At 37.6% G+C, this 26458-nt stretch overlaps 2 protein-coding genes across 2 annotated transcripts; one reads left to right on the top strand and one right to left on the bottom strand.

Annotated features, from left to right (window-relative positions):
• Positions 1-9099: 9099 nt before the first annotated feature.
• Positions 9100-13149, bottom strand: LOC122657760. Its single transcript, XM_043852556.1, has 2 exons — positions 12511-13149; positions 9100-9811 (listed from the first exon to the last, which is right to left on the bottom strand). The coding sequence occupies exons 1-2, from the start codon at positions 13104-13106 to the stop codon at positions 9148-9150; spliced, it is 1260 nt and encodes a 419-aa protein (XP_043708491.1). The 5' UTR covers positions 13107-13149; the 3' UTR covers positions 9100-9147.
• Positions 13150-19879: 6730 nt separating this feature from the next.
• On the top strand, positions 19880-26458 carry LOC122658082 (profilin-1). The gene is made up of 3 exons (XM_043852966.1): positions 19880-20113; positions 21096-21233; positions 26131-26458. Exons 1-3 carry the CDS (start codon positions 19982-19984, stop codon positions 26263-26265), a joined length of 405 nt encoding a protein of 134 aa, XP_043708901.1. The 5' UTR covers positions 19880-19981; the 3' UTR covers positions 26266-26458.

Genomic DNA, 26458 nt, shown 5'->3' with positions numbered 1-26458 from the left:
GACTCAAGGCTAGCTTCAAGCTTCCAAGTAGGGAAATACTACTCCAAAAGTATCCTTGGGTTCCAAATGGAACCCTAGGTTCAAAACCCCCAACCCAAATGGTTTCATCTCTAAACCCAAAAAGAATTTAAAGAAGAGAGAGAGAAATTCAATGACCTACCTTGTCCTAGCAATAACTCCTAGGTAGAGTGGTTGCACAAGCCCTAGGATCTTCACTTCCTTCCTCCTCTTTCCTTCTTCTTCTCCTCTCTTTTCCTTTCTCTTTTCCTCTCTTTTCCTTTCTCTTTTCACCTCCACGATTTTACTTGGTTAGAAGACTTAGAGGGTTGTTAGTGGGTGCTTAGTGGATGGATAAGACCAACACATGGGTAAGTGAGTGGATAGATAAGACCAATCCACAACACTCCAAAACTCATAGTTGTCTTTAGTGGGTCCCTAGAATATTTATGGCTTATAAGTGGATAGTTGGATTAATCCACTTAAATCCAAAACCCTTATTTATCTCTAGTGGGTCCCTAAGATATACTCTAAAATACAAAAGGAGATGATGGGGCCCATGACATCTTATCCACAATAAATCATATGGCAGGTGTGGACTCACCACCGGGTCCAGTTCAGGGTCTAGTCCACCAGAAATAAGGTAAACTCAAGGCAATAGACGTCGGGTTTTGACCCACCCCTTAAGGGCACTAAGGAAATTAAGCAACCTCGTAAACAAGTTCAGAACATACCCAAAATAGTTCTTTTGCCCCATCAAAGATTATTTTTTGGAATCTCGAAGAGTTTCCTTACTTCAACGTTCACTTCACTAGGGCTCGTCGTGTCGATGTGACAAGACACTGGGTTCTCTCTTCGGTACTCCTCGCTCTTGGGACTAGTGCTTGGAGGGTAGTCCATGAAGTCTTCATCCATGATTTTCCCCAATCCCGATTGAGAAACCTTTCCTCCACCGCCAAACCAGTGAACTGGTCAACGATCTTATAACTCGGTTTGACCACCATTACAAATAGCTCACCGGCATAGACACTAGCTCCGTCTACGTGGCACAAAATATTAATATTAAAAGATGATCTCGGGTGCGGGTCTAACAAGCTCAGTCAAGGCAGAAGGGTTATGCGGACCTGAGGCAGAAAGACCTTGAGTTCACTATTGGCAATAAAGTGTTCCTTAAGGTATCACCCTCTAAAGGGGTGATGCATTTCAGCAAGAAGGGCCAGCTGAGCCCGAGGTTTATAGGGCCTTTTGAGATCCTTGCACGGATTGGACCAGTGGCATATTGGTTAGCACTCCCTCCATCTTTAGAAGGTGTGCATGACGTCTTCCACATGTCCATGTTGAGGAAGTATGTCCATGATCCAAGCCATGTACTGACACATGAACCGCCAGAACTTGCGGCCGACATGTCTTATAAAGAGCTGCCTGAAAAGATTTTGGACAGCAAGGTTGTTCATCTTCGCAACCGGTCCATCCATTATGTGAAGGTGAAATAGTGCAACCATCCTGAAGAGGAAGCTTCTTGGGAGGCAGAGGTAGAGATGCGGGCGAAATACCCTTTTCTTGCCTATCTATAAGGTATGTCAAATTTCGAGGATAAAATTTCTTATAAGGTGGGGGGGATGTTATACCCGTACCCCGGGATATAATTAAATATTATTTCTTCTCGTGGAGTGTAGATACCGCTGTCATGTATGCTGGTGACCTGTTCTCCATGATGGTCAAACCTAGTTACAAAATCATTGACCACAATACGGGCTTACCTGTAGAGGAAAGGTTCCTCAACCGCCAGTGGGGAAAGTTCGTTGACAGCGGCTTTATTGACTATCCTCCAAGTACCAGCCCGAGAAGCAAGGAGTTTAGGAGAGAGCATCCTGGACTGTCGCCTCAGTTGGACACTTCGTTCAGTGATGAGCTTGGCATTGCCGTGGCGAAGCTATTCGGGGTCATGGGTGATAAACCATGACAGGGGGAAAAGTAAGTTCTAGCCCTCAAGTTTTATTATTTATTCTTTCCTTGGTGACCTCGAAGTGCGGGTCAAGGCCTGAACCGCTCGAGCTATTTCATGTGAGAAAAGAATATCTTAATTTTGGGTCCCACTTACCTTTGAAAAGTACATTGAGGACTTATACCCATCTCATGTGAACCCATCTTAAAGTGGGCTTTTCCCTAATTAAAGCTTGTGGGCAGGCCCATTTAACTTAAGAAGCCATTTAACTTGTATGGCCTATTTCACTAAAGGCCCATTTAACCCTATTAACCCAAGGTTGGGTTATTCCATTCACTAACCCACATAGAACTAATGGGTCAACCCATTTAGCTCTTGACCCATTTGGCTTAAGAGACCCAAGATCCACTTTCTATAAATAAGCCAAAGGGGGAGAAAGCATTCAATTCTCAATTACTTCTCCCATCTAACCTAAATCGTGGAGGAGAGAAAGAGGAGTGAAAGAGGAGGAGGAAGGTGGAGAAGCTTGGTGGAAGGTTGAGACCCCACCTCTTGGAGCCATAAATCGTGGAGCTCTCTCATCTTGGGGGTAGGTAAGCCATTTGAAGCTTTCTTCCTTCTTCTATTTTGGGTTTTAAAAGGGTTGGAAAATGGGAGAGATTCGACCTAGAGCTCTTGGAACCCAAGAAATCGATGGAACCTTAAGGCCTAGGCTATGGTGGAGTTATTTCACTCCATTATGAGCTCTAGTGTTAGTAGTCTCATTCCATTTGAGAGATTTAAGGTTTGGACCCTATTATGCTTTAGGTTAGGTTCTTCTCGGTTCCTTCTCTTGAATCTATTGGGTTGAATGGACCTAGAGAGGTCTTAGAACCCTAATGAGCTTAGGATGGAGCTTCCTTAAGGTTCCTATGCTTTAAACTACTTGAAAGTGGAACCCTTGGAGGGGGATCCTTTGGATTTTGGACCTACAGGTGTGAGGTTTTACATGTGGTTTCAGACCTGCAATAAACCACCCTAAGATTACCTCCCTGAGAAGGCCCCTGGAAACCTAGGATTTATGTGCGGTTTCATTTCCTGAGAAACTACTCCTGCAACTGCACTTGACTGAGATTGTCCTGAGCCCCTGGTTTTCTAGGATTTACCTGTGGTTGCAGAAATTGGGCATGAAACCACTCCTGCAACCACTCTGCTTCTGAAACCTTGTACTTAAGTGGTTGTGGGAGACCTTTTGGGGATCCTTTCCCTTTGCTCGTTTAACCTTATTCTTACTCCTTGTTTAGGTTAATATATCCATCTTGTGACTTATTGCTTGATCGAGGTGACAACTTATAATCTTGGTGCTTGGCATATACATTGTGAGTGGGTTTGGTTGTTTGGGCTTGATATTATTATTGCATTGTATATTATGTCATCATTATAAATTATTAAGCATGCTTGCGCATATTGCATACTTTTATATATGATTGTTGTAATGTGGATTGGAGATGCTTTACTTTGATGGGTCTCGGTGCCGGTGGGTGCCGGTGCCGGAACCCCGGATACTATATACATTTATGAAGTAATTATGTTGAATGTCATGTTGAACTGTATGCGCCGTGCCGTGCTGGTAACCGGGCACTAAACCAGATGAAAAGTTGATACGCCCGGATTATCTCTCGGGACGATAGGACTTGCATGTAGTATATCTGCGGCTAGGATTTTACACCCTTATGCTACGACCCTTACCAACAAGGGTTTAGGTGTTGGGTAATCAGTACACCAGATTCTGTGGAGGTGGGAGAGGCCAGTCATGGTAGTATTGGTTATCAGGGGTCTGCCACTGAGTGGTCTTGGAGGCTTCGATCGACGTAGGTCCCAGGTGACAATTGAGGTTTCATTGTGGCGATAAGTTAAGTGACCCACAGTGTCTCCCGAATTGTCACAGTAGCATATACCTTTGACTTAGTTGTTTGTTAGGTGGAAAAATGGAATTAACATGTGCATGCATCATTGGATTATGTGAATTGCGTGTTTGTGCATCTCCATCCCCTCACTGGCTCAGTGGAGCTAACCCCCTTGTGCGTACACTTTTTAGATTATGATGCAGGTGACGGATATCTAGCGGGACTTGGAGTTCAGCCCTCGAGATATGATGAGATTGGTGAGGAGGAGCCGGAAGCCGTGTTCGAGGAACATGGCGACGGGTGTCCTTGCGATGATTGTGCCTACGGGCCGTGAGGATATTCGAGACTTGGTCCCTTTTTGATTTACTTTTGGGGCTTAGGCCCGTGTATAAATATTTATTGTTATACCCTTTTGATAGTTATTAGATGGTCATTGGAAATGTAACTAACTACTGTATTTATCATCTAGCCTTTGAACATCTTGTAACTATTTGATTTATATGCTTCCGCAATACTACTGATCTTTGGAATGTAATATTCATTTTTCCGCATTCTGATATTATATTGTGTTAATATTGGTTATGACTGTGCGTTGGGACACTGTGTCAGTGATTCGGACGGTTTAGTAGGATGACACGCGTCGTCCTAATCATCCTTTATATTATATTATATTCTTTGTCTGAAATAAGGACGTGACAACTGTATTTTAAATAAAAACATGTGGTATATGCATTATTCGTAGGTCAGGCTAAAGTAGAATTTTGTTTGGAATAGATTGAAGAAATCTATACATTAATAACAAATTTGGCTGAAAAGAAAAACCGTTTTGGTGTGTAACAAGATCCAACCTATTCGTCCTTTTCTATCAACAAGGGATTGTTTCCGGTCTAAAGTAAAAGAAGGAAGAGTAAAGAACAATGGTTTTTTAAATACAATCCTTCTTTTGGCACAATTTTTTTTTTATATTTTTTTTAGGGGGATAGTAGGGAGGAAGTACATGGTTAGGTTACATTATTACATTACACTGTTGCAGTATTGTAGAGTTATTGGCCTACAGAGTGAGCTACAGAAGACAGAGAATCAGAGGGTGAGGAGACAACAGCAGTCTCTATTGCATCAAGTATTGGCATCAACGTCCATCACCATGTTTGAGTAGGGAAGGAGACTACACCATAGTTATATTGAACCATTCCACCAGTCTAAAATTCACTTTGCTGCTGGAGAGTCTCAAACCCGAGCCCCTTGCGCCACACTGTAATGTTTTTAGCCACTAAAGTAGGGGTGCAAGTTTGGCCATGTTGGCCCGAACCCACCTTGAGACCGAATAGGGTTTAGACTGAGATACCCTGGCCCTAAGTGTGGGTAAGAGCTATAAATTTCTGACCCTGAGTCAAGGTCGGGCCGGACCAAGGTTGAGGCCTCAGGTTGAGCCCGGCTCTATAAACTATATGTTGATATTATAAGCTTTAAACGTCACACACATTTGTTGTATAGAATATTATATATGAAGATTATAAGTGACATAATATATTTTATTATTGTGTTATTTTATTTAAAATTTATAATTTTCTCCGTGCCCAACCACTCCATGCATCTCCCTTCCCCCTCCTCATGATCAAGGCCAATCAGGGTCAGCCTAGCCCAATCCCTAAGGATGGGTTAGGGTTGGATTTTTCAGGCCTGAATCAGGGTTGGGTTGGGCTTGATCCCAGCTAAGGGGACTTAGGGTTGGACAAGGGTTTTGAAAAGCCCGACCCAACCCAACCCTACCCTATTGCAGCCCAAAGCGAGGGGCTATTGACTTTATGACCCAATTTTTTGTCACATGAATAGCTTAAATATGTCATATAAGGACAAGTCATTCCCAAGGCCTGTTGCTCATTTGTTGAATTTAAGCCCAAAAGAATTGTCACATGGTAAAATGAAGTTTTAAAAATTTAGTGCTGTGAAAAGATTTTCTTTTGCAGGTGGTTAAACAGAGCTATGAAAAGATTGCACAATTGCACTTACTGAATTTGCCACAACATTCTTTCACATGGTACAACTATATGGGCCACTTGAAACCCAGTTTATTTGGGATCGTTCAAAACAGCTTTTGCCAAATAGAGGAAATAACTTCAGCCAAGCCAAAATATGGGTGTCAAAATTAAATCAAAATTGTTTATCAAAATCAAATCGAAACTGTAAAATCGCTTAATAAATGGATCGATTTTGATTTTAAAATTGAGACTATTTAGTTAAACAGTTTAAATCAAATTGAACCGTTTAAACTAACGATAAATCATTAAAACCGATTAATATATACATAGTAAGTTAAGTCATTCATAGTTAGAATAAACAATAAACAATAAACAACTGAGCAACTTAGTGTATAAGCCTCCCGCTACTGTAGGGTTTGGGAAAGGCAAATGTATGTAGCCTTACCCCTTGTTTCGCAGGAGAGGTTGTTTCCAAGTGTTGAATGTGCGACCAATAGGTTGCATTAGCACAACTTGACTATTGTGCCAAGACTTGGTCACTAATATACAATACACGACTATAACCTTACAATTATTAAAAACATATAAATTATTATAATCTTATAATTATTAAAAGAAAACATTTATTAATAAAAAATTTAATTCTATATTAAGTTTACATCCATTTCAATAAAAAATTGCAAAGGAAAAAAAGTTGTTTGAATAAAAAATTATAAAAACCTAATACTATTGTTTAGTAAACGGTTCAGGTTTCCTTTTTGATTGTTTAGTTAAATAGTTTGGTTTCAGTTTCTACCCCTAAGCATGTTGAACCGAATCGAACAAAACCGTTTAACACCCTTATGCTTGGTAATAGTAAAGGGAAAACTAAATAACCAAATAACTTTATCAATTTAATTGAACACTGCACAAAAGGCCACTCAAGTAAAATATGAAAATCATTGAAAACGTTAAACATAAATGAAATTTACCCAATAAAATCGAAATATTATTGTCACAAAGCTCTATTACATTTCTAAATCTCATAAGGCATCTATTCTATCATTGATGTGTCCATTACGGTCATTGGATAGAGAGAATTTACTTGTACGAAAAAAAGGTTTTATACTAATTAGGGCTGTTTGGTATGATTTCTATTTCAATTTCAAGTCTATTCTATGCTCTACATTAATGAGCATGTGTTAATAACAGGGGTAAATGTGTTATTTGATATCTTTATAAAAAAAATCACTCTATTTCGCCACCACCACCCCCTTCTTTCCCCCACGCCCGCCCCACCTCCGCCTCCAGCACCACCATAGATTTCTTATTTTTAAAATATTTTAGATTGATGCAATCAAAATAACTTTAATGTCTTAACCAAAAATTTATTTGTTGATTATTTCATGAAATTAATCCAAAATTGAACTCAAAATCATATCAAATCAACCGGCCAAAAAAAAGGTTGCAAAATAGTTCAGATATTAATGGCCTGAGTGTCAATAAATTAAAAATTCCATAAATAAATAAACAAACATTACAAACGAAATAACACCCTTTGATCTCTGTACAGTTCCATTGTATGAGAAACTCTAACCTCTGATCTCATGTTTTATTGATACCCAAACTCAAGAATTATCAAACAAGAAGTTCAATGATTGGGGGGTGCATCCTTCCATGATGCTACTGTGTACCGGTTCATTGTTGGTGCATTTCAATACGTCACACTAACTCGGCCTGACATTATTTACGCAGTGAATACGGTCTGCCAGTTCTTGAACTCTCCTAAGAACAACAGCTAGCTAGGCGCTTGTCGAACGCATTCTACATTATCTCAAGCACACAAAAGCTCATGGTCTTCTTATTGACAGGAACTCAATTCAAAGCTTACTCTGATGCTGAATGGGCTGGTGATTCAGGTGATACATGCAAATCAACAGGGGGCTATGCTATTTTTATGGGTAGAAATTTGATATCATGATCATCGCACAAACAACGAACTATTGTCAGATCTTTTATTGAATCTGAATATAAGGTTGCCGCAGACGTTGCAGCCGAATTAACCTGACTTGATTCGTTGTTCAAAGAACTTGGAATCCCTCCCTACCAACCACAAACCCTGTGGTGTGACAATATTGACGCAACATATCTATCAGCCAATTCAGTTTTTCTTGCCCGCACAAAATATATAGATATTGACTTCCATTTTGTTAGGAAAAAAGTGGTTAGATAGGAATTATCAGTTCAATTCATCTCTATTGCAGACTAGTTAACGGATATTTACACAAAGGATCTCTCTTCTCAGCAGTTTCAATTTTTACACGACAAGCTCAAGATCTGACCTGTCAAATCCTACGCTAGAGGGGTGTATCAGCCGAATATATCCATGCCACCAAATATGGCAAGGTATATTACGTCTCGAATTCAGATCCTCTCCAATGACATTTAACCACCAGAGTCGATCTCCCACCATCCATGGGGTGTAGTCCCTACATTGCAGAGGTGGTCCCCACACCCCATGGATGGTGGGAGATCAACTTTGGTGGTTAATTGTCATTGGAGAGGATCCAGACTCTTGAGTCTCTCCGTCTCAATCTTTCTCAATCTTCCATATCAGCTGGTTTCCCTTTCTCAACTTTTTATTTCTGCTGAAGATTCTTGGGATCCAAGCTTTCCATTCACACATCAGTTTATGTATGGCAAGGAGTGGCTTATTCTTGGCAAGTGTAAACGTTAAGGACTCTCATTAGGGTTTTTCTATCTTTTATATATATAATATATATATATATTAGCCATCAACTTCTGTAATCTTCAACACATTGAAATCAATATAAACTCTTGGTCTAGCATCCTTGATAAATCCACGGCTGAGATAACAAAATGACATGCATGTCGTGGAAGTTGACATCCATAGAGGAAGGAGAGGGAACCACGAGAAAGAGGAAGAGACAAGGAGAGGATCACAAAAATCCATAAGATTTCAAAGAGCCACGATCAAAGAGTGAAGACAAGGACAAAGATTGAGGGAGGATCTCTCTCTCTCTCTCTCTCAAATAACACACTTTGATTCTGTACAATTCCATTGTGTGTGTAAAACCCTAAACTAATACACAAAAACTGGTTCTCTAATCTCTGATCTCATCTATTGAAGAAACCCAAACTCAAGAGTTCTCTCAATAAAAAAGTTAGCCCAACAAACAAACCAGAAGCCACAAACCCCAACAAAATTACAAGTATGGAAGAAAGAATAAAGAGAAAAAGAATTAATTAGAAATAGGGTATGAATTACACTGCTCTCCCATACTAGCTCAAACCTATAATAATAATATTTGGATTCTCACCCATATAGGAGAGCAAAATTCTAAGAAACATAATCTTGTTGGTCAGGACAAAACTCTTTTCTAAGTTTATGTGAGAAAAGCCTACAAGCATCCATACTAAGATCAATGGCAGCAGATAATGCAATAAAGAGTGCAGCATCAGCAATACACGTCACATGTTGCACACCCACTTCAACCATTGGTTTACTAATCTTTCCTTCACCTTCCACACTTGAACCCATCACAAACCCACCTCTAACCGTTTCGCCACCACAACTGGTGGTGGTGGTGCTAGTAGTGTCGATATTGAACTTTCCACCTTTTCGGACACTCATAGTTCCCTCAGCAATGGGGATTCCAATGTTGGTAGTGCCGCTTTCAGTGACGAGTTCGAATTTGTAACCTAATCCATCAATGGCACCTCGTTCTCGCCATGCTTCCAGGCGTCCCCAAGGTTTCCAGTTGCTGATGGATAAGCCGTGAGGACGGAGGATTAGCCATGCTCCTGGGTTGGAACGTGACACACGATCAGAACCTGGAGAAGGAACGAAGGGTGTGATCATGGAAGCAGCTGCTACAGGGGAGCCTGAGAGATCGTGTACTGTGATCATCCACCCTTTTCTTTCCCTTCCTGGACGTTCTCTTTCGGCGTCAAAGGAACTAACCCATCTTCTTGTGAAATTGCCGGAATCTACTTGCAGAGATCTGATTTCATAATTCACAAAGTAAATGCTGTTTAATTAATATGGCTTGGAAAAGTCAAACGACAACATCATCACCTTTTTTTTTTTAAATAAAAAAAAAACATCATCATCCAATGACCGATATTGTTAGAGACAAAGTGAACAACAGAGTAGTGAGAAGGAAAGAAGAAGACGTAGCAACCATTATAGATGCTGATGGGAGATGCTCTGTGGAGTCTATATTACTCTACACACATGGGTTGTCATTCCACATGGATCTCACCATTTATAAGATACTTGAATGGATCCATCTAATCTTTTTTTAACGACAACAATCAATTCAGTCTTATCCCAACTTAATGGGTTCGGTTACATGGATTCAAACAAAACAAGGTACAAAAAATGGGAATGAAGAGAGGGGGGAAAAAGTGATGCGAAATGAAAGATGAAAGCTAGTAAGAAGAAGGAGGCACAAGCCAGCAAGTCAGTCAGCTAATTAAATGGGGTCTACTACATGCATCATTACCCTCCAATAGGCTCTATCCGATGTCAAACCTGAAAAAAGACCTAGACTATGCATGTCTCCAGTTTTTTTGTAAATTACAAATTCATTCTACTAATTAGACTACTAGATATATAGATAGCTCCCCTTTTTTATTGAAATGGCACATTTTCCTTCCCTCTTTAATATCAACATCACATTCCCCTTAACTGAGATTCTTACTATCAACTACGGGGATAATGTTTTCTGCTTAGAGTGGAGGGTGGACTAGAACCTCCCACTCTCTCATTTTCATAGGAAATGACCTGTCTGCCCTAAGGAGAACGATAGAGAGTGGGAGGTGTTAGCGCACCTTCTGCTCCTGAGCAAGAGACATCATCCATTAATTAATATATTTTGATTAATTTATCAAAAAATAAAAAAAAGGAAAAATTTAAAAAAAAAATTTGTTAAAAAACCAATCTATTCAAAAAAGCAAGATACACTCCTGAAATCTGGTTGTGAATGCTCAAATAAATAGGGATCGAAAACCGGACAAGATGTCCTTCTCGCAACGGATAAGGCCCTCCTTGCAAGAGCATCTACTACAACATTAGAAGCTCTTGGAATAAATTGAAAATTTCAAAACTCAAAACAACTAACAAGATATTTAATGCCAGATACAATAGAGCAAAGTATAACTGCGTTACTTCAAAATGAGCAATATGACTAAGTGTTACTAGATCTAATTGTTGCTAACATTGTGGATTTGGATAAAAAATTAATGGTAAATTTGACATCAAAACTCCATTAATTTTTTTCAACATAAAATATCTAAAAAAGAAATTTTAATTTTTATTGCTTTGATTAAATCTATAAAATTTGACTTGGGTACCACACATTCTTGCGATTTTGCCCTTACAAACTACACATAATATGAATGTAAATTCTTCTCTCATAAAAAATTTCAATATTTGGGAGGCAATTTTTATTTTCACCTTGGTGGGTCATATATGTAAGTGTGTCAAAATCAAATCAAGATCGAACCGAGTCATTTAAACTGAAGCTGTTAAACTTTTTAATAAATGGTTCGATTTTGCTTTTAAGATTGAGAACGTTTAGTCAACTGTTTTACCCGATGGTAAACCATTTAGAAAACTGTTTAAACCGAAACAAATATTAGTAATACGTAATGACAGCCATTAATGGTAACAATAAATAATTAGTAAATATATAATGATATAAATAAACAAGTATTTAAATAAAACAGATTAAAATTCAATTCATACATTCATTTCAATAAAAATGAAAAATAATCGATTGACTGAAAAAAGTTAAAAAAATCATTTAAATCGAAATCATTTATAAATGGTTTCAGTTTCAACATGTAAAACCTTTTAGTAAATGGTTTACCGAACCAAACTGAACCGTTTAACACCCTTACATATATGGGTTACGTATATGTAGGATCCATGCATTTATGGTTCTCACAACCATATGATAAGGGCTACATACTTCAATTTTTAAAATGATTTTATCATGTAACAAGATTGAATAAAAATCTTACAATGACATTTATATCATATTTTCCCTTTAACAGGCAAACATTGAAAAAATTTCAACATGTAAAATTGTATAATATTTTACATAAAAAGAAATAGAGCTTTAACTTTTAATTTGAAAAGCATAGAGGGCAAATCTGAATATTCTTTAAGAATCTTATAGGTGGATTTTGTAAATATTCTTCTAATTCTTGTTGATTAATCAAATATTACTTTTTATTAAGGAATCAATTTCAGATGTTTCTTCAGAAAGCATGCTTAGGAAATGATGTTAGAAACAAAAGAAAGCTTCATCATTTCAATCCAAAATAATAATTAAGAAATGTTAATCATGGTTGGCGATATGGAATCCTAGGATTTCCCTTTACCTAAGGTTAGATTTTCTTTTCAAACCTTCACTCTAAAGCAGATCAGAACCCACTACTCTGAAATTCCCATGAAGCATTCAAGAGTAGGGTTATCCTCTTCTTCTTGTTCACAAGCTTTAATGGAGAGAACCTGCAATTCTTCTTGAAACTTTGAAAGCAAAGCCATAAAGGTTTTAACTTTTAAGCTTTAAACCTTTAACCATTCTTGTCTACCACTAAGATGTATCGTGGTAGGATGGAAGTTCCATCCTTCCATGGGTCATGTTAGTGAAAAAGAAACAGTTTATAAGAACGGAAAAAGAGAAATTACCGTGATCTGGAATTCCGATCAGAGCTAAACTTGCAACTAAACACAGGTTGTCTTATATTCCCTTGGATCTGAAACACTACTGGACTGCACTCCGGTTCGCCGCCGAACTGAAAAACAAACCGTGGGTCAGGTTCAGCCCGGACCACCAAGTGTAACCGAGCTGATGGTTTATCCGGCTGTTTCCCTAGCTTTAACCAACCATTTTGGAACACACAAGCACGATACTCTGTACCCTTTAAGTCAATTCTGACACGAACCCGGCCGAGTAATTTACCAGAGGTGATACCACAAGTGCGACCCATGCTGCCGGTGTAGATAGATAAGTGTAGGGTTGTGGGTTTGGCGGCAAGGCGGCGGAGTATGGTGGGTTCGAGGTGGAAACCGGCAGATGAGGTGGCGGAATCCGGTGGGGAATCATCGGAAGTGGACCAGAGTGGGAGGAGAGCTGTTTGTGATGGGGAGAAGTTTTTTAAGCGAAGTTTGCAGAAACATGGAGTGGATGATGGATGGACACCTGATCCAGCTGGTTTTTTTGCTTGTGGAAGTTTTAAAGCCAAGGATTCAACGATTAGTCGGATGAACGGGCACGGATCCATTCTTCTTCTTCTTCTTCTTTCTTCTAATTGATGGATGGATTTAAACAAGAAAGACTTGTAGATGAAGAGATAGAATTGTGGAAAGCTTCTGGAACATTTATCTTCATGAAGACATGAACTGATGATGTCAAATAAGCAGCTTCGGCTGTTTAACTTTACTGTTTTTTTAATTCTTTCTTTCTTTGTGTTGGTGTTTTCGTTAATTAACGAAAATTTCTCCCTTTTTTTTTTCGCGCGAAAATATCTAAACTTCTTTTTTTTTTTTTTTTTTTATGAAGTGGAAAATATCTATACTTACGAAGTAGCTTTTCAGACGTCAGATTGGTATCAGCATTCTTTGGCATGCTAAGAAAATACGAACTGGGTTTTGATACCATACATCCCAAGTCCAGCAAAAGGAAATAGACACGCATGTAATTTCAAAATATCCTCAAATTCGTCAGACCAAAAGTAGTCGGTGAGGTGTCAAAATCGTAAATTTGAAAAGTTTTTTTTTTTTTCAGTATATCTCTGACAGCCGTTCGATGACGGCGGCGGTTCAGGTGGGGACCCCATTTGGGCAATTTGCATTAAAAGCTATATATTGTTGGGTCCTTGGGGGCACTTGGGGTGTTGTTTGGCTGGTGGACAGGATGATCGACAGTCCATACGAAGTAGGACACGAAGAATGGGTCCAATTGGGTCCCATAGAGAAGGGATTGTTTTGATGATTATTATGCATTTAACACATAAGATAAGGATCTGTTTGTTTGTGGTTTAATGGAATGTTGGAAGCTTTTGCCACCTCTTATTCTCATTCTGTAATGTTGGGATATTCATTACCTTACCCATGTGCCTTGTTAATGAAGCTAATGGTATTAATGTGCTTAACATAATTGTAAGTGCTCTTAAAGAATGCTGAATCAGGTGATCTAAGGGTGTCAAACTGTCAATGTTCAGCCCCCAACCTGTTGGACCAACCGAAACTGCCCGATTTATCCCCAATTGAACCAAATCGAACCCTTATATTTTTTGTTTCGGGTTTGGCTTTTATGGGATCGGAAGAAATCGAAATCAAAATTAACCAACCAAATACACCGAGCAAAATTGGAAATTGGACCAAACCTGAACTAGCCCGATTACAAAGCGATCTATGGAGTTGAAGAAAATTCCATGTTGGACCGTTGAGTCGCTCGATTGAACCATCTAGGACACAAATCCCAATTTGTTTTTATCATCACGTGAGTACTAGCAAGGAAGGCCTGTAATGGTAATTAAGATGGATAGCAATATTAGAGCATTTGTAGAGTTTGGACGGAATCTCAAGAAGTAGTAGTGGATTGGCTAATGCAAGTTAGTGTTAGTAATTGGCTTGATATTTCAAAACTTATGAAGCATTTTGATTATGTAAGTATTGTAAAAAAGTCAAATCAGGTATTCTCTATTGCTCACAAGTGGGATAATAAGACTAAAAGAATAGAAAAGATTAATAGTTCATGGAAATAGAATATAGAAACACTTAATTACTATTCTTTTTTTGGGAAGTAGTTTTTTGTGTGGGAGTGCTAGTGTAGATCTATCTCTCTCATCTTTAAAGCAAGAGGGTAGAGATGTGTTTTCATACGGGGAGGAGAGATAGATTCATCGGAGTATTGGCGTAGACCATACTCAGACAGAGTTCTTTTTCCCTTTCTTAATCTATGTGCTTTGTTGTTAAAATAAATAAATAAAGAAAAAAGGCACAACTTGATCACATGTGGTGCGTGACCCTTGTGCCCAAACGCAAGGCCGCACGAATGACAACCATACCCCCAAGGATTTCCATCCTTTCATGAAGATGTGATGGTCATTTAGTGTGGCACAGGCCACATGCCGCAAATCTTTCTCCCCAAAAAATATTAGAACACGTGTCAAAGTAATTTTTCTTTACGTACGTGTGAGAGGATCTGAAATACTCAATTTCCTATTTCAAAGGTTAAGGTAAGTAAAAGGATCTAGCCTGTGGGTTGGAAGGTATTGATTTGGAACCTTCTAATAGAGGTTGCTTTTCACTGTCCAACCTCAAGTTGACTTCTATGAGAGAGTGCTTACAATCATCAAATTCAAATGCTTTGGGAGCATACTTCAAAGAAAATCAATTGCTTTGACATGTTTAAGATTACAAATTATATCATATGTATATTCAAAAAATGTGTGAAAATTCTTTTATATTCTTATCTTAAAGAACTTTTGGGAATAAGATAAAGGACAATTAAAAGAATGTGTCAAGTTCTAACTGCACATGTAGAGATATTATTGAAACACTCCTAGTTATAAGTTAATGAAAGTTAAAATCCATAAATGCATATATTGATCGAAGAAAACATCCCCATGTTGTCCGCTTAAGGTACGTTCTTTCACAGTTTTTTGAAGAAATTTATTTTCTCTTTTCTCCCTCTCACCATTGTAGATCATGCTTTTAGTTCTTGGGAACCGGATCAGGATTGTTCTCGGCCCATACTAATCCAGATCACCCTAAATCGGGTATAGAATTGCTGCTATATTATTTAATTAAAAAAATGGGTTTTGAATTTTTTTACCCTTGAGTCATATTAGTGGATCAGTATCGGATTGGTCAAGAATTGGGATCAGCCTTGGTGGCCAATACCGATCTGATCCGAACGAATCAGCCAATCCGAGACTGATGCTACAAACCATGGTGTCATTCTCCTAATGACGAGACCAACTCGTGCATGACATTGATGTGATAATGATACCAGCTCTCCCTATTAGCTATGCTTTGCAGCTACACTGGTACTGAAACTTCACTTCATTTTGGCATTCTCAAACACCTGCAATTGTTCTTGGGCAACTTGGGATGAAGTAGCTTTAAGTGGAGGGTTTCAAAGCTACCATGCATTTAGTTAAAGGAATATGGTTACCCGTGCATGGAGATGTAAATAGATAGTCGAAAATATGGATTCGATTTAAATTTATGTATATTTATTTGAATATTAATTTGAATAATTGGATACAGATATGATCAAATGAATTGAAATAGCTTTTGATATGTGAATGATCGGATAGGGATTCAGATATTGATGTATTCACATCGACAATATTCTCTCAGATTATAACTTAATATTATCTATAATTATTTAAGAATTTAGCTGGGTTTGTTATTGCACTTATAATGTTTGTTATATTCCTAAGTTCTTAAATAATTTTAGATAATATAAAGTAGCTTTAACCGCCAACTTTCGATAAGTTAAACTGCCATACACAAATCACAGGGCTAAACAGAGGAAATCAAAAGATTCTCTTCCAAAGAGGGAGAAAAGAGGAGACACATGTTGAGCACCCTAGTGGCATGCCCAACCTTTTCCCTGACATTATATAGGACTTGTTTCATCACTACTCTTTTTATGAATAGTTGGTGATCCAATACTGTAATGAAGTTTGTATTTGAAATGGCCAACCAAAAAGAACACTTGGTTTGGGTGTGCAAGGAGCGACCCCATTATAGCATCTGAGCCAAACATTCACTAGAACTTTCAACCCATTGTAATGAAGTGAAGTGATGTCCCAAACTTTAAGACCCTAGAATCATTTATCATTGCCCATTGTAGGGTCCATTGGTTTTTCCAAAACCCTAGTTTTTAATCAATAAGAATAAAGCAATGTTCAAGTTGAATTAATCCTTGCATCATCGTTACCTAATCTAACTTAAAACACTACTAAACAATTTCCATTGTGTCACTTGCATGATGTGTGCAAGGATAAGAGGAGGTTTTGAGACTATCTACGGTCACAGTCATCACTTAGATTAAAATCTAGGACTCACAGATAACATAAACTATTGACTCCATTTTGAATTGGTTCAACCAGAGGTCAGGTTCATATCGGATTATAGTTTAAGAAAGGTGTTAAGCATCTCAATCCATCTAGTTAAATCGGATTTCAACCATAGTTATGCTAAACTATGTAAACCATATGCATCGTAATAACAAAACTTAAAATGTGATAGAAAATAGAACTCACCTTCATCCAACTGCATTGCAATGTTAATATGCTAAAAGGAAAAGAAACATAGGCAATTCTAAGACATAAATATTACTATAATACTAAATAACATGAGGAAGATTAATGACATGCTGAAATTACAAAAACGCTACTGCTCACGCAAATATGACATATCACCCTCATAAGCCAAAAAAAAGAAAAGCATGGGAGTTATATAGATGAGAACAAAGGTAAAGAGAAAATGGTAAACACCAATAAAAAATCAGAGATGAAAGATGAAAGGAGCTATCAAATTATAGTAAAAGCATACTCTGATTCATGGCATGACGCCGCTGACCCATTGATGGACAACAACGATGTACCCTAAAAAAAAACAAAGAGGACATCTCACAACAATGAAGTGAAAGGCAAAACAGAGAAGACTCACCTAGTTTTAAATTTCGTGAAAAGTTGTGGGACACTTAGAGTAGGCCAAGCCCAGGTTTGGAGGAACTCAAGTCTATAAAATTGCAAAGGACTTGTACAAAAGGGGAACTCTTAAGGACTATTTTAGATATTCTAAGAAAGCCCTAAAAACGTCTTAAGGGGTTCTTATTTATAGAATAGGATGTTATCACACATCTAAATTAGCGTTCCTCATCCAAATTCTTAGCGACCTCCTTGATCCTAAGGAGATAGGGTTGGTCATTGGTTAAAAATGGAGGTAGACTTCATCATGTCTTCTAGGTTCATTGGAAGGATTTAGATAGGTTTTATGGTTGGCAAAGGTGAGATAAGGCCATTGCACAAGAAATCAAAATCTGGTGCCGGATGACCGAATTTGGTCAAGCACTAAGGCTTGGCCAACACCGACACCAGGTATTGATGCTGAGCTAGCACACTTGGCTGATTTGGACTGGCACCAAAGGTCTAGACCCGACTCAAGTATGACCATGAACCAAGGTCGGGCCAGGTTTTTGGGGTTTGGACCAAGTGTTACCTATGTCACAAAATAATTTTACCATAATTTTCAGAATTCATCATTAGTTTATGGACTTGGAATACTGATGGCTAAAATTTATGAGGCTAGGCATACTTCATCGAGGTGGAAGTTTGTGTGTGTTTCTCTATTTCCTCGACATCTTAATAGAGATTTTGGTTCAATTCTATTGATATTGGAGAAGCAATTGCTATTAGAGATGGCCTCATCCAAATCCTTAATACTCTTCAAGATAGTGTATCTCGCACGTTCAGGTAATTCTCCTACACCCTTGATTGCTCTCTACGTGGGATAAAAGTGGGTATGATGGGTCCTCCTAATCTGTTTGTGTAGTTGTGAATCACTGAATTGATAAAATTGGAAGAGTGGAATGATAGACAGAGACTAACTCTGTTCTTTTGTGGATGTTTTAGAACCAGAACCATGAGTCGAAATTGAAATTGAATATTAAAACGAATAACTATATTGGTTTGATTTTTATTTCCAATTTTTTTTTTTATGAGTAAGAAATTCATTACCAAAAGGAGAAAGAACAAGGGTCCGAGAATCGGTGAGGAGCAAAAACTTATATATAACTAGCCAAACAAATCCCAAACCTCAAGTGGAGGGGAAACACGGAACAACGGATAGACCTACAATCAGATCAAACTAAAGAGAAATCACTCAAAGAGGAACTACATGACAAAAATGGTCCCAAGCAACGAATCATGAGATTATAAAGTTGAACATCTTCCCATTTGGATTATAGGGAGGAATGGGAGGAACCACCCATCTCTGCTTTCTATTTCAATTTCATAAGCTCATGAATTGAAATTTTCATATTATTTATGATAAATTAAAATCAATTTCATCTGAAATAGTGAAATAGTTGAGTACATGTTTCAATATACATTGAAATCAATTTCAAGTCTATTTTGCGCTCTACTTTGATGAGCATGTATTACTAACAAAGGTAAATATGTCATTTGACATATTTAAAAAGAAATGAAAGCAAAATCACTCTATTTCACCACCACCCCCTTCCCAGTCCCACCCCTACCCCTGCCACCGGCACCACCAAAGAAATATAGAGATTGATTCTTAAAAATTGAATTACCAAATAGATTTCTTTCTTAAAATATTTCAAATTGATTTAATCATATCAATTTTAATTTCTTGACAAAAAATCTATTTATTGACTATTTCATGAAATCAATTTGAAATTGAAATCATACCAAATCAGCCCCAAGTCGAGACAGAAAATATTTTGTTTGGTTGTTTTGAAAATTCTATTTGATTTAGTCGTCGATTTGAATCAAATAAAATTTTATTCAATTTAATTGTTTCAAGTAATTCATTTAAGGGGAATTATTAGTTTAACAAGGGTCTTTTATTTATCCAAACATAACAAGACACCAACTATACCCTCTTAAAACTAAAGTAAGGCATGTGTTTGGAAATAAATTTATCGGATAATTAAGTGAAATCACATTCACAGTGGGATATAGAAACAAAAAAAATTGAATAAAATCAAGAATTTAACGGAATTTCTAATAAAGGATTAACATTTAAACAGAGGGGTGTGAGGGGTAGTTTGGTGATTCCAATGAAAAAGCGTGTGTAATTTGGACGGCGTACGGATGCATTTTGCTCCTTAAATTATGGCGGACGTGAATGGCACTTATTCAATCTGGTTGAATTGACGGTTGAGGGAAGCTCAAGACTCAAGAGGTCTAATCATCGCCTCTTCTTATTTCCTCTCTCTCTCTTTGCCTTTGTCTTAGAAAACTCTTTCCGTTACTCTATTTATTTTGTCTCCTGAGGTTTGAATCCAATTTCGAGAAGAAAAAAAAGAAACCGACACCTCATAACAGGGAAGAAAGGGTAAGAAAAAAAAAAAAACCAGCACAGAGGAAGAAGGTTGCAGAGAAGAAAAATGTCGTGGCAAACTTACGTCGACGATCATCTCATGTGCGATATCGATGGCCAGGAGGGCCACCGTCTCGCGGCTGCTTCCATCATCGGTCACGACGGAAGTGTCTGGGCTCAGAGCGCTTCATTCCCTCAGGTTTAGTTCATTCCTCTTTTTATCTCCACTTTCTCGTGTTGACTTACTTTTCATTTGATCTGCTTTGTTTCTGATTCCTGGAAGCTGATTGATTTGTTCTCTTTCGATGGATTTTATTCTAATATATGTGTTTGGTATCAGTCGATTGGATTATTGCCTTTCGGTTTGATTTGATCTAAATGGCTTAGATCTCGGATTCATTTTCACGCATTGGATCTAACATTTCATTGTTTCATTTAGTTCTACGATATTTGTTTTAGTTTATATCTCCCGTGGAGAACTGGAGATGGAGATTTTATAATTTTCAATTCCGAGTGGTGCTTCAATTGATCGACGATCAATGTGACAATTGTTGACCTTATTTTATGTATCTTGATTTTGCGATTTTGTTCCCTTAAATGATTTGGAAAATGAAGGAGCTTATTGAATCGTTAAATTGAATTCTCTGGATTAGCCAAATATGTGTTTCTGATTCAATTGGACAGAGATCTGTTCGTACTTTGTTTCGTTGTCCTGTTAGTTAAATTTCTCCATTTGCAGCCCTTTCTGTAGCATGCATTGCTATGATTGGTCGTTGATTTTTTATTGTTTATTTTTTTTGGTGGTGAGTTTAAAGTATTAATTGCTCCATCTGTTCGTAGTTTGTTTTGTCCATTCTAATGCTTTAGTTTGTTTGGGAATGCATTTAGTTTTTTCTGTTCTTAGTTATTGTCCAATTTTTCCTTAATGCGTCATTTTATTTATTTATTTATTTTTGTTTTGGATTGAAAATTTGACCACACCTTATCCACAGAACACTTGAAAACATTTGCTACATTAATTTTTTAATGTTTCACTGATGTTGATTGTAAAGATAAGTTGATGGATTTTTTATCTCTCATATTTTCTTCCTACATTGTTGTCTCTTTCTCCATCTTTTCTTTTGGGGTGCAGCAACTAAGGGCTTGTGCTCTCTGCTTCCTTTTTTGTTGCATATTTGCAGTTTAAGCCTGAGGAGATTACAGGTATCATGAATGATTTTGCTGAACCAGGCTACCTTGCTCCTACTGGCTTATTCCTTGCGGGAACAAAATATATGGTTATCCAAGGAGAACCTGGAGCTGTGATCCGTGGAAAGAAGGTGATATTCTCCTAATTTAAACTCTCCATCCATGATTTTCCCACATCCTCTTCTTCTTTTCTCTCTCTCCCTCTTCTCCCCCACCCCCCGGCACATAAGTGATTCTCCCTCAATTTTAGATGAATATAACTAGTTTCTTGTCTTTCTTCCATTATATGCATACATATATACACATGCATCTTGCTTTTAGTCTATATGTCTGTAATTATATGAATGCCTATTTAAGAACATTCACCTCTATAGTATACATGTCACTGTAATGTGCTATTGGGTTCTCATTTTATTTTCTCTTTATTTATATGTGCATTCATGGTCTTTTATTTGCTACATAGCACATCATGACGGTAAACATGTGCTCCGGTTTATATGTTTGTGGAGGAATTCGGCACTCATTTTATTTTTCCTAGACTTATATGTGCAAACATGGTCTTTGCATTCACAATTAAATACATGCAACAGAACACATTGAGGTGGTAAACATGTGCTCCCGTTTTGTATGTTTGTTGAGGAAATAAAACCCTAAAAATTTTTCTTGAAGTCAAACACCTCAATTGGTCAATATGCTATCAATGGATGTATTTCATGTTCTCAATTTCTAACTTTTATTATAACTTGTTCATTGAGTATCTAGTGGAAAATTAAGTACGAGTATAGAATTAAAATATTTTATTTGTTTATTTAAAGTCCTGTAATAGAACTATACATGTGTTTGATCTCTTTCGCTTGATTTTAGCCATTTTGTATGGAAATCACCTACAGGGATTTATACTGTTCATCTCCTTGCTCATTGCTTTTTTTGGGGATGGGATTGGACATTTTTTTTTATAGTCATTATGTACCTTTGGAGAGAAACTTTCAGATGTATAAACTAACAACCATCTTGCTCTCTAAACCTAGTAATATTCATAATTGAAAAGGCGTCGCCTAGGCAGCTCATAGATGTCCAGGCACCTTGGTCGACTTGGGCACCTTGGTCACCTTGATTTTGGACCCTTTCCAATGCCTTGGGTTGCCTAACGCCGTACCACCTTGAGAGTCCCAACTGGCACACTCCCTTCCTTCTAATTTCTTGCTAGGGTTTCTGATATATTTGTTTCCATTCAACTATGGTTGAGCAATGTCAATCCAAGTCTTCAAAATTAGTAACCGTTTGATGCAGGAGCAATTCCTTAGACCAGTCCAAACCCGTTGGGAGACCCAGATGGAGATGAACCGGGTCCAATTGATTGTTGGATCTAGTAGGATATAGGGACTTTGAGTTATTTTTGTAATGTTTGCAATTTATTTAGTTCTTTCTTTATTAGAATTTGATGACAATAGTAGTATTTACCTATTTGGTTTCAAAGTCTATTTTAGAGTTTGTTTTAGAGTTTAAATTCAGCTTTAGATTAGGATTAAGATTTTTTATTTTTTTCAGTTTTAGATTACTATTAGGAGTCTCTATTTGCTTCTTTAAATACAAGATTGTAACCTACGCAAGATTTGGACTGAATTGAATTTTGAAGATGTTTTTACCTGGGGTTACCGATTGTGAGTGTGAGCTCTCATCTTCTCCCTCTCTTTATTCAATTCTTCTTCTCTCTTTTTTTTTTTACTGTTCCCTTTATTTCTGTCATAGGTTTCACTTTCCTGTTACTTCCGATTTACTGGACTAAAAGAAGACAACTTCATCGATTTCTTACATTCCTGATCTGCTGGGTATAATATTCTGGGAATACGTTTTCCAATCTATAGGTGTACCAATCCCATGGGTTTCGTCTTCAAAGAGTAACACTGCTGTGTGAGACTAACCTGAAACCATAACCAGATCTATACCTATTGCCACTTCTGGTTTCAGGAATTTAATACTAAAATTACTTGGTCTTTGGGGTTTCAGTTGTTTCAAGTTGATAGAGCAGGAATCCATGAGCTTATCCTTAAATTTCCAAAGCAATCGAAGCCTTGGTAGGAGAACCATGGCCATCAAATGCACATCCCTTTGTTTTATTTTATTTCAGTTTCCATAATTACCTCTCGTTGCTTATCTTATTCTCCTTTGTCCTTATTTAACTTCTATTCCTAGTTTGTCCTTTACATACAACTTTACTAGTACTCATGAATTGCATTTTTCCTTTGTTAGAGACTTTAGAGTGCCTTCATTAATTTCCAGAATTGCCATCCACTTGACTACTTGAGTTGTGTATTGATTGGGTGGGCCCATAAGCGATCCAAAACGGGTTTTTGAACCATAGATCCGCATCAATTTGTACCAGAGTTGAAATCTTTTATTTCCGATGACGAGACCCTGAAATTAGCATTGCATTAATTACTTTTTTGGAGAAGTTTATGAAGCAATTTAAAAATGGGTTGTTGGATCTCCGATCAGATTTGCGAGAGTCTACTGATAATATCAAGTGCTTATGTAATAAAGTGTGCAACGTGTGATAGAAACCTTAGTGGGGATAGAAAAGGTGGACAACGAAGGTGACTATCAAGCGGAAGTGCACAGTCCGATCAAAGTTGCATTTGAAAAATTGATTGATGGTCCGATTTTAGTTGTGAAACCCCACGATCAGATTCCAATTAGAGAGATGTCATTTGTCAACAACTATCAGGAGATCGTGAGATGCACTAGTTCATCGCCTCATCCGAGCTATTATTCGTGGATGCCAAATGAGTGAGGATGATCCCTCTCATTTTGTAAAACTCATGGTCGAGTTTTTCTCAACACAGGGGGGATTGATGCCGGAGCAATTCCTTAGACCAGTCCAAACCGTTGGGAAACCCAGATGGAGATGAACCGGGTCCAATTGATTGTTGTGTCTAGCAGGATATATGGACTTATGAGTTATTTTTGTAATTTTGCAATTTATTTATTTCTTTCTTTATTAGAATTAGATGAAGTTAGTAGTATTTGCCTATTTGGTTTCAATGTCTATTTAGAGGTTGGTTTAGAGTTTAATTTCAGTTTTAGATTAAGATTAGGATTTTTATTTGAGTTTTAGATTACTATTAGGAGTCTCTATTTGCTTCTTTAAATACAAGATTGTAACCTACGCCAGATTTGGATTGAATTGAATTTTGAAGATGGTTTTACCTGGGGTTACCAATTGTGAGTGTGTGCTCTTGACTTCTCCCTCTCTTCTTCAAGTCTTCTTTTCTCTAAATCTCTCTCAACTCTCTCCTTACTTCTCCTGCTTCATTATTATTCTTCTCTCTTTCTTCTTTTACTGTTCCTTGTATTTCTGTCATAATTTTCACTTTCCTGTTACTACCGATTTACTGGACTAAAAGAAGACAAGTTCATCAATCTCTTTCATCCGTAAGCTGCTGGGTTTAATATTCTGGGAATATGTTTTCCAATCTATAGGCGTACCAACCCCATGGGTTTCGTCTTCAAAGAGTATCTCTGCTGTGTGAGACTAACCTGAAACCATAACCAGATCTGTACTTATTGCCCCTTCTGATTTCAGGAATTTAATACGAAAATATTGCTTGGTCTTTGGGGTTTCTGTTGTTTGGAGTCAATGGAGCAGGAATCCGTGAACTTATCCTTAAATTCTCAAAGCAATCAAAGCCCTGGTTAGAGATCCATAGCCATTGCAAGCGAATCGTGTCCTCCGCTTGTTCTCTTGAGTCGTAGGGAAGAAGAGAACCTTCTTCTCCATGATTTCTTATCGCTTTGTTATTTTATTTGAATTTTCCATAATTTCCCCTCCTTTCTTATCGTATTCTCCTTTGTCCTTATTTAACTTCTATTCCTAGTTTATCCTTTACATACAAGTTTTTTACTATTACCCATGAATTGTATCTTTCTTTTGTTAGAGATTTACAGTGCCTTCATTAGTTTCCAGAAATACCATCCACTTGACTATTTTATTGATCGGGTAGGCTCATAAGCGATCTAAAACGGGTTTTTGAACCCTGGATCCGCAGCACTGTTGCACTTTTTGGTCCCAACTGACAACCCTACCCTTCCTCCTTTCATGCCAGAGTTCCTGATACCTTTGCTTTTCGCTCATCTTTCATTCTTTATTGTGTGAAGCAAAGATCAGATGCCCACTTGTCAGGCCAATTTTTGGCTGTGAGCTGGTGCAGCCACTCGCTCTTAAGGTAGACTTAATCATAAGGGATGCTTGAACCATTGCTTTTTCCCATATGAGCATACCCTGTTATGTGCCGAGAAATGGTCTGCTTGCATCAGGCAAGGTTGACAAACCAGGTTTTTATCCAGCTGGAACTACCATGTAGTCAAGCTGGTTTCAAAATTCTTAATTATTGTATGTCTACATTTTAAAATGCTAAACACTATGAAAGCATAAGCATTATTGTAAAATTTGAGGAGAATATTTAAACTAATAAGCCTAAATCGGAGAAATTTCCGGGAAACTTGTATAATTGTATACTGTACTTAATTGTCTGATAGCCTGATGGAAGACATCATAGTCGGACTAGTATTATATTTTTTTTATTATTGAATAAAATAAATTAAGAGTACTACATTATCTAAAGGTTTTTATCAAAAATATCCTTCCAACTTGGCTTGACACTGAGTCTCTGACAGTCAATGATCCAAAGAAACATGGTTGCGAGTAGTTCAAGACATGCCACTTCTGTGGGTCAACAGTGTCCTTGAATCATGACCAAGTTATGCCTGACATTTAACTCAATTTGGCTACAACTAGTCAAGAATGCATTTTCCAAACTTGCCTTCAGGTTTGCCAATGGTGCTCAGTAGGTTTTCTGGCTTTTGCTGGAACTTATCAAGAAATATTATTTGTCCGATGCTTTTGTGGGTCTATGCTTTTGTAGAATTCATACATTTATAAGGTTTTGCTTTAGCTCTTTATGAAACACTAAACACTCTTTTAAGTGAAAATGTTTATGGTTATATTTACCCTTGCACTTTATTTGGCAGGGATCTGGCGGTATCACTATAAAGAAGACCAACCAAGCTCTAATTTTTGGTATCTATGAAGAGCCTGTTGCTCCAGGACAGTGCAACATGATTGTTGAGAGGTTGGGGGATTACCTCATTGATCAGGGTCTGTAGGTCTAGATTGCAATTGTGATCTAATTTTAACATTGGATGTTATTTTTGTGTATCTCTCTCCCTCCCCCTCCCTTTAGCCCTTCCTGCCTTCTCTTTCATTCATTCATTATGGCTTGCTTCTTCTTACTTGATTAGCCATGTATTGGCATTGGATGTTGCAGACAATAACCGTGTGATGACAGAAGCTCTTCTT

The sequence above is a fragment of the Telopea speciosissima genome, chromosome 4 (assembly GCF_018873765.1).
Source record: "Telopea speciosissima isolate NSW1024214 ecotype Mountain lineage chromosome 4, Tspe_v1, whole genome shotgun sequence".
NCBI lineage: Eukaryota > Viridiplantae > Streptophyta > Magnoliopsida > Proteales > Proteaceae > Telopea > Telopea speciosissima.
This window is presented reverse-complemented; position numbering and strand designations above follow the sequence as displayed.

Bases quoted from the DNA above. Each gene is read 5' to 3' on its own strand.
- LOC122658082 (XM_043852966.1), top strand. From the start codon at position 19,982: ATGTCGTGGCAAACTTACGTCGACGATCATCTCATGTGCGATATCGAT. The intron at 20,114-21,095 runs GTTTAGTTCATT...GCATATTTGCAG, and splicing joins AGAGCGCTTCATTCCCTCAG to TTTAAGCCTGAGGAGATTAC. The intron at 21,234-26,130 runs GTGATATTCTCC...TTTATTTGGCAG, and splicing joins CTGTGATCCGTGGAAAGAAG to GGATCTGGCGGTATCACTAT.
- LOC122657760 (XM_043852556.1), bottom strand. From the start codon at position 13,106: ATGGATCCGTGCCCGTTCATCCGACTAATCGTTGAATCCTTGGCTTTA. The intron at 9,812-12,510 runs GTAATTTCTCTT...TTATGAAATCAG, and splicing joins GATCGGAATTCCAGATCACG to ATCTCTGCAAGTAGATTCCG.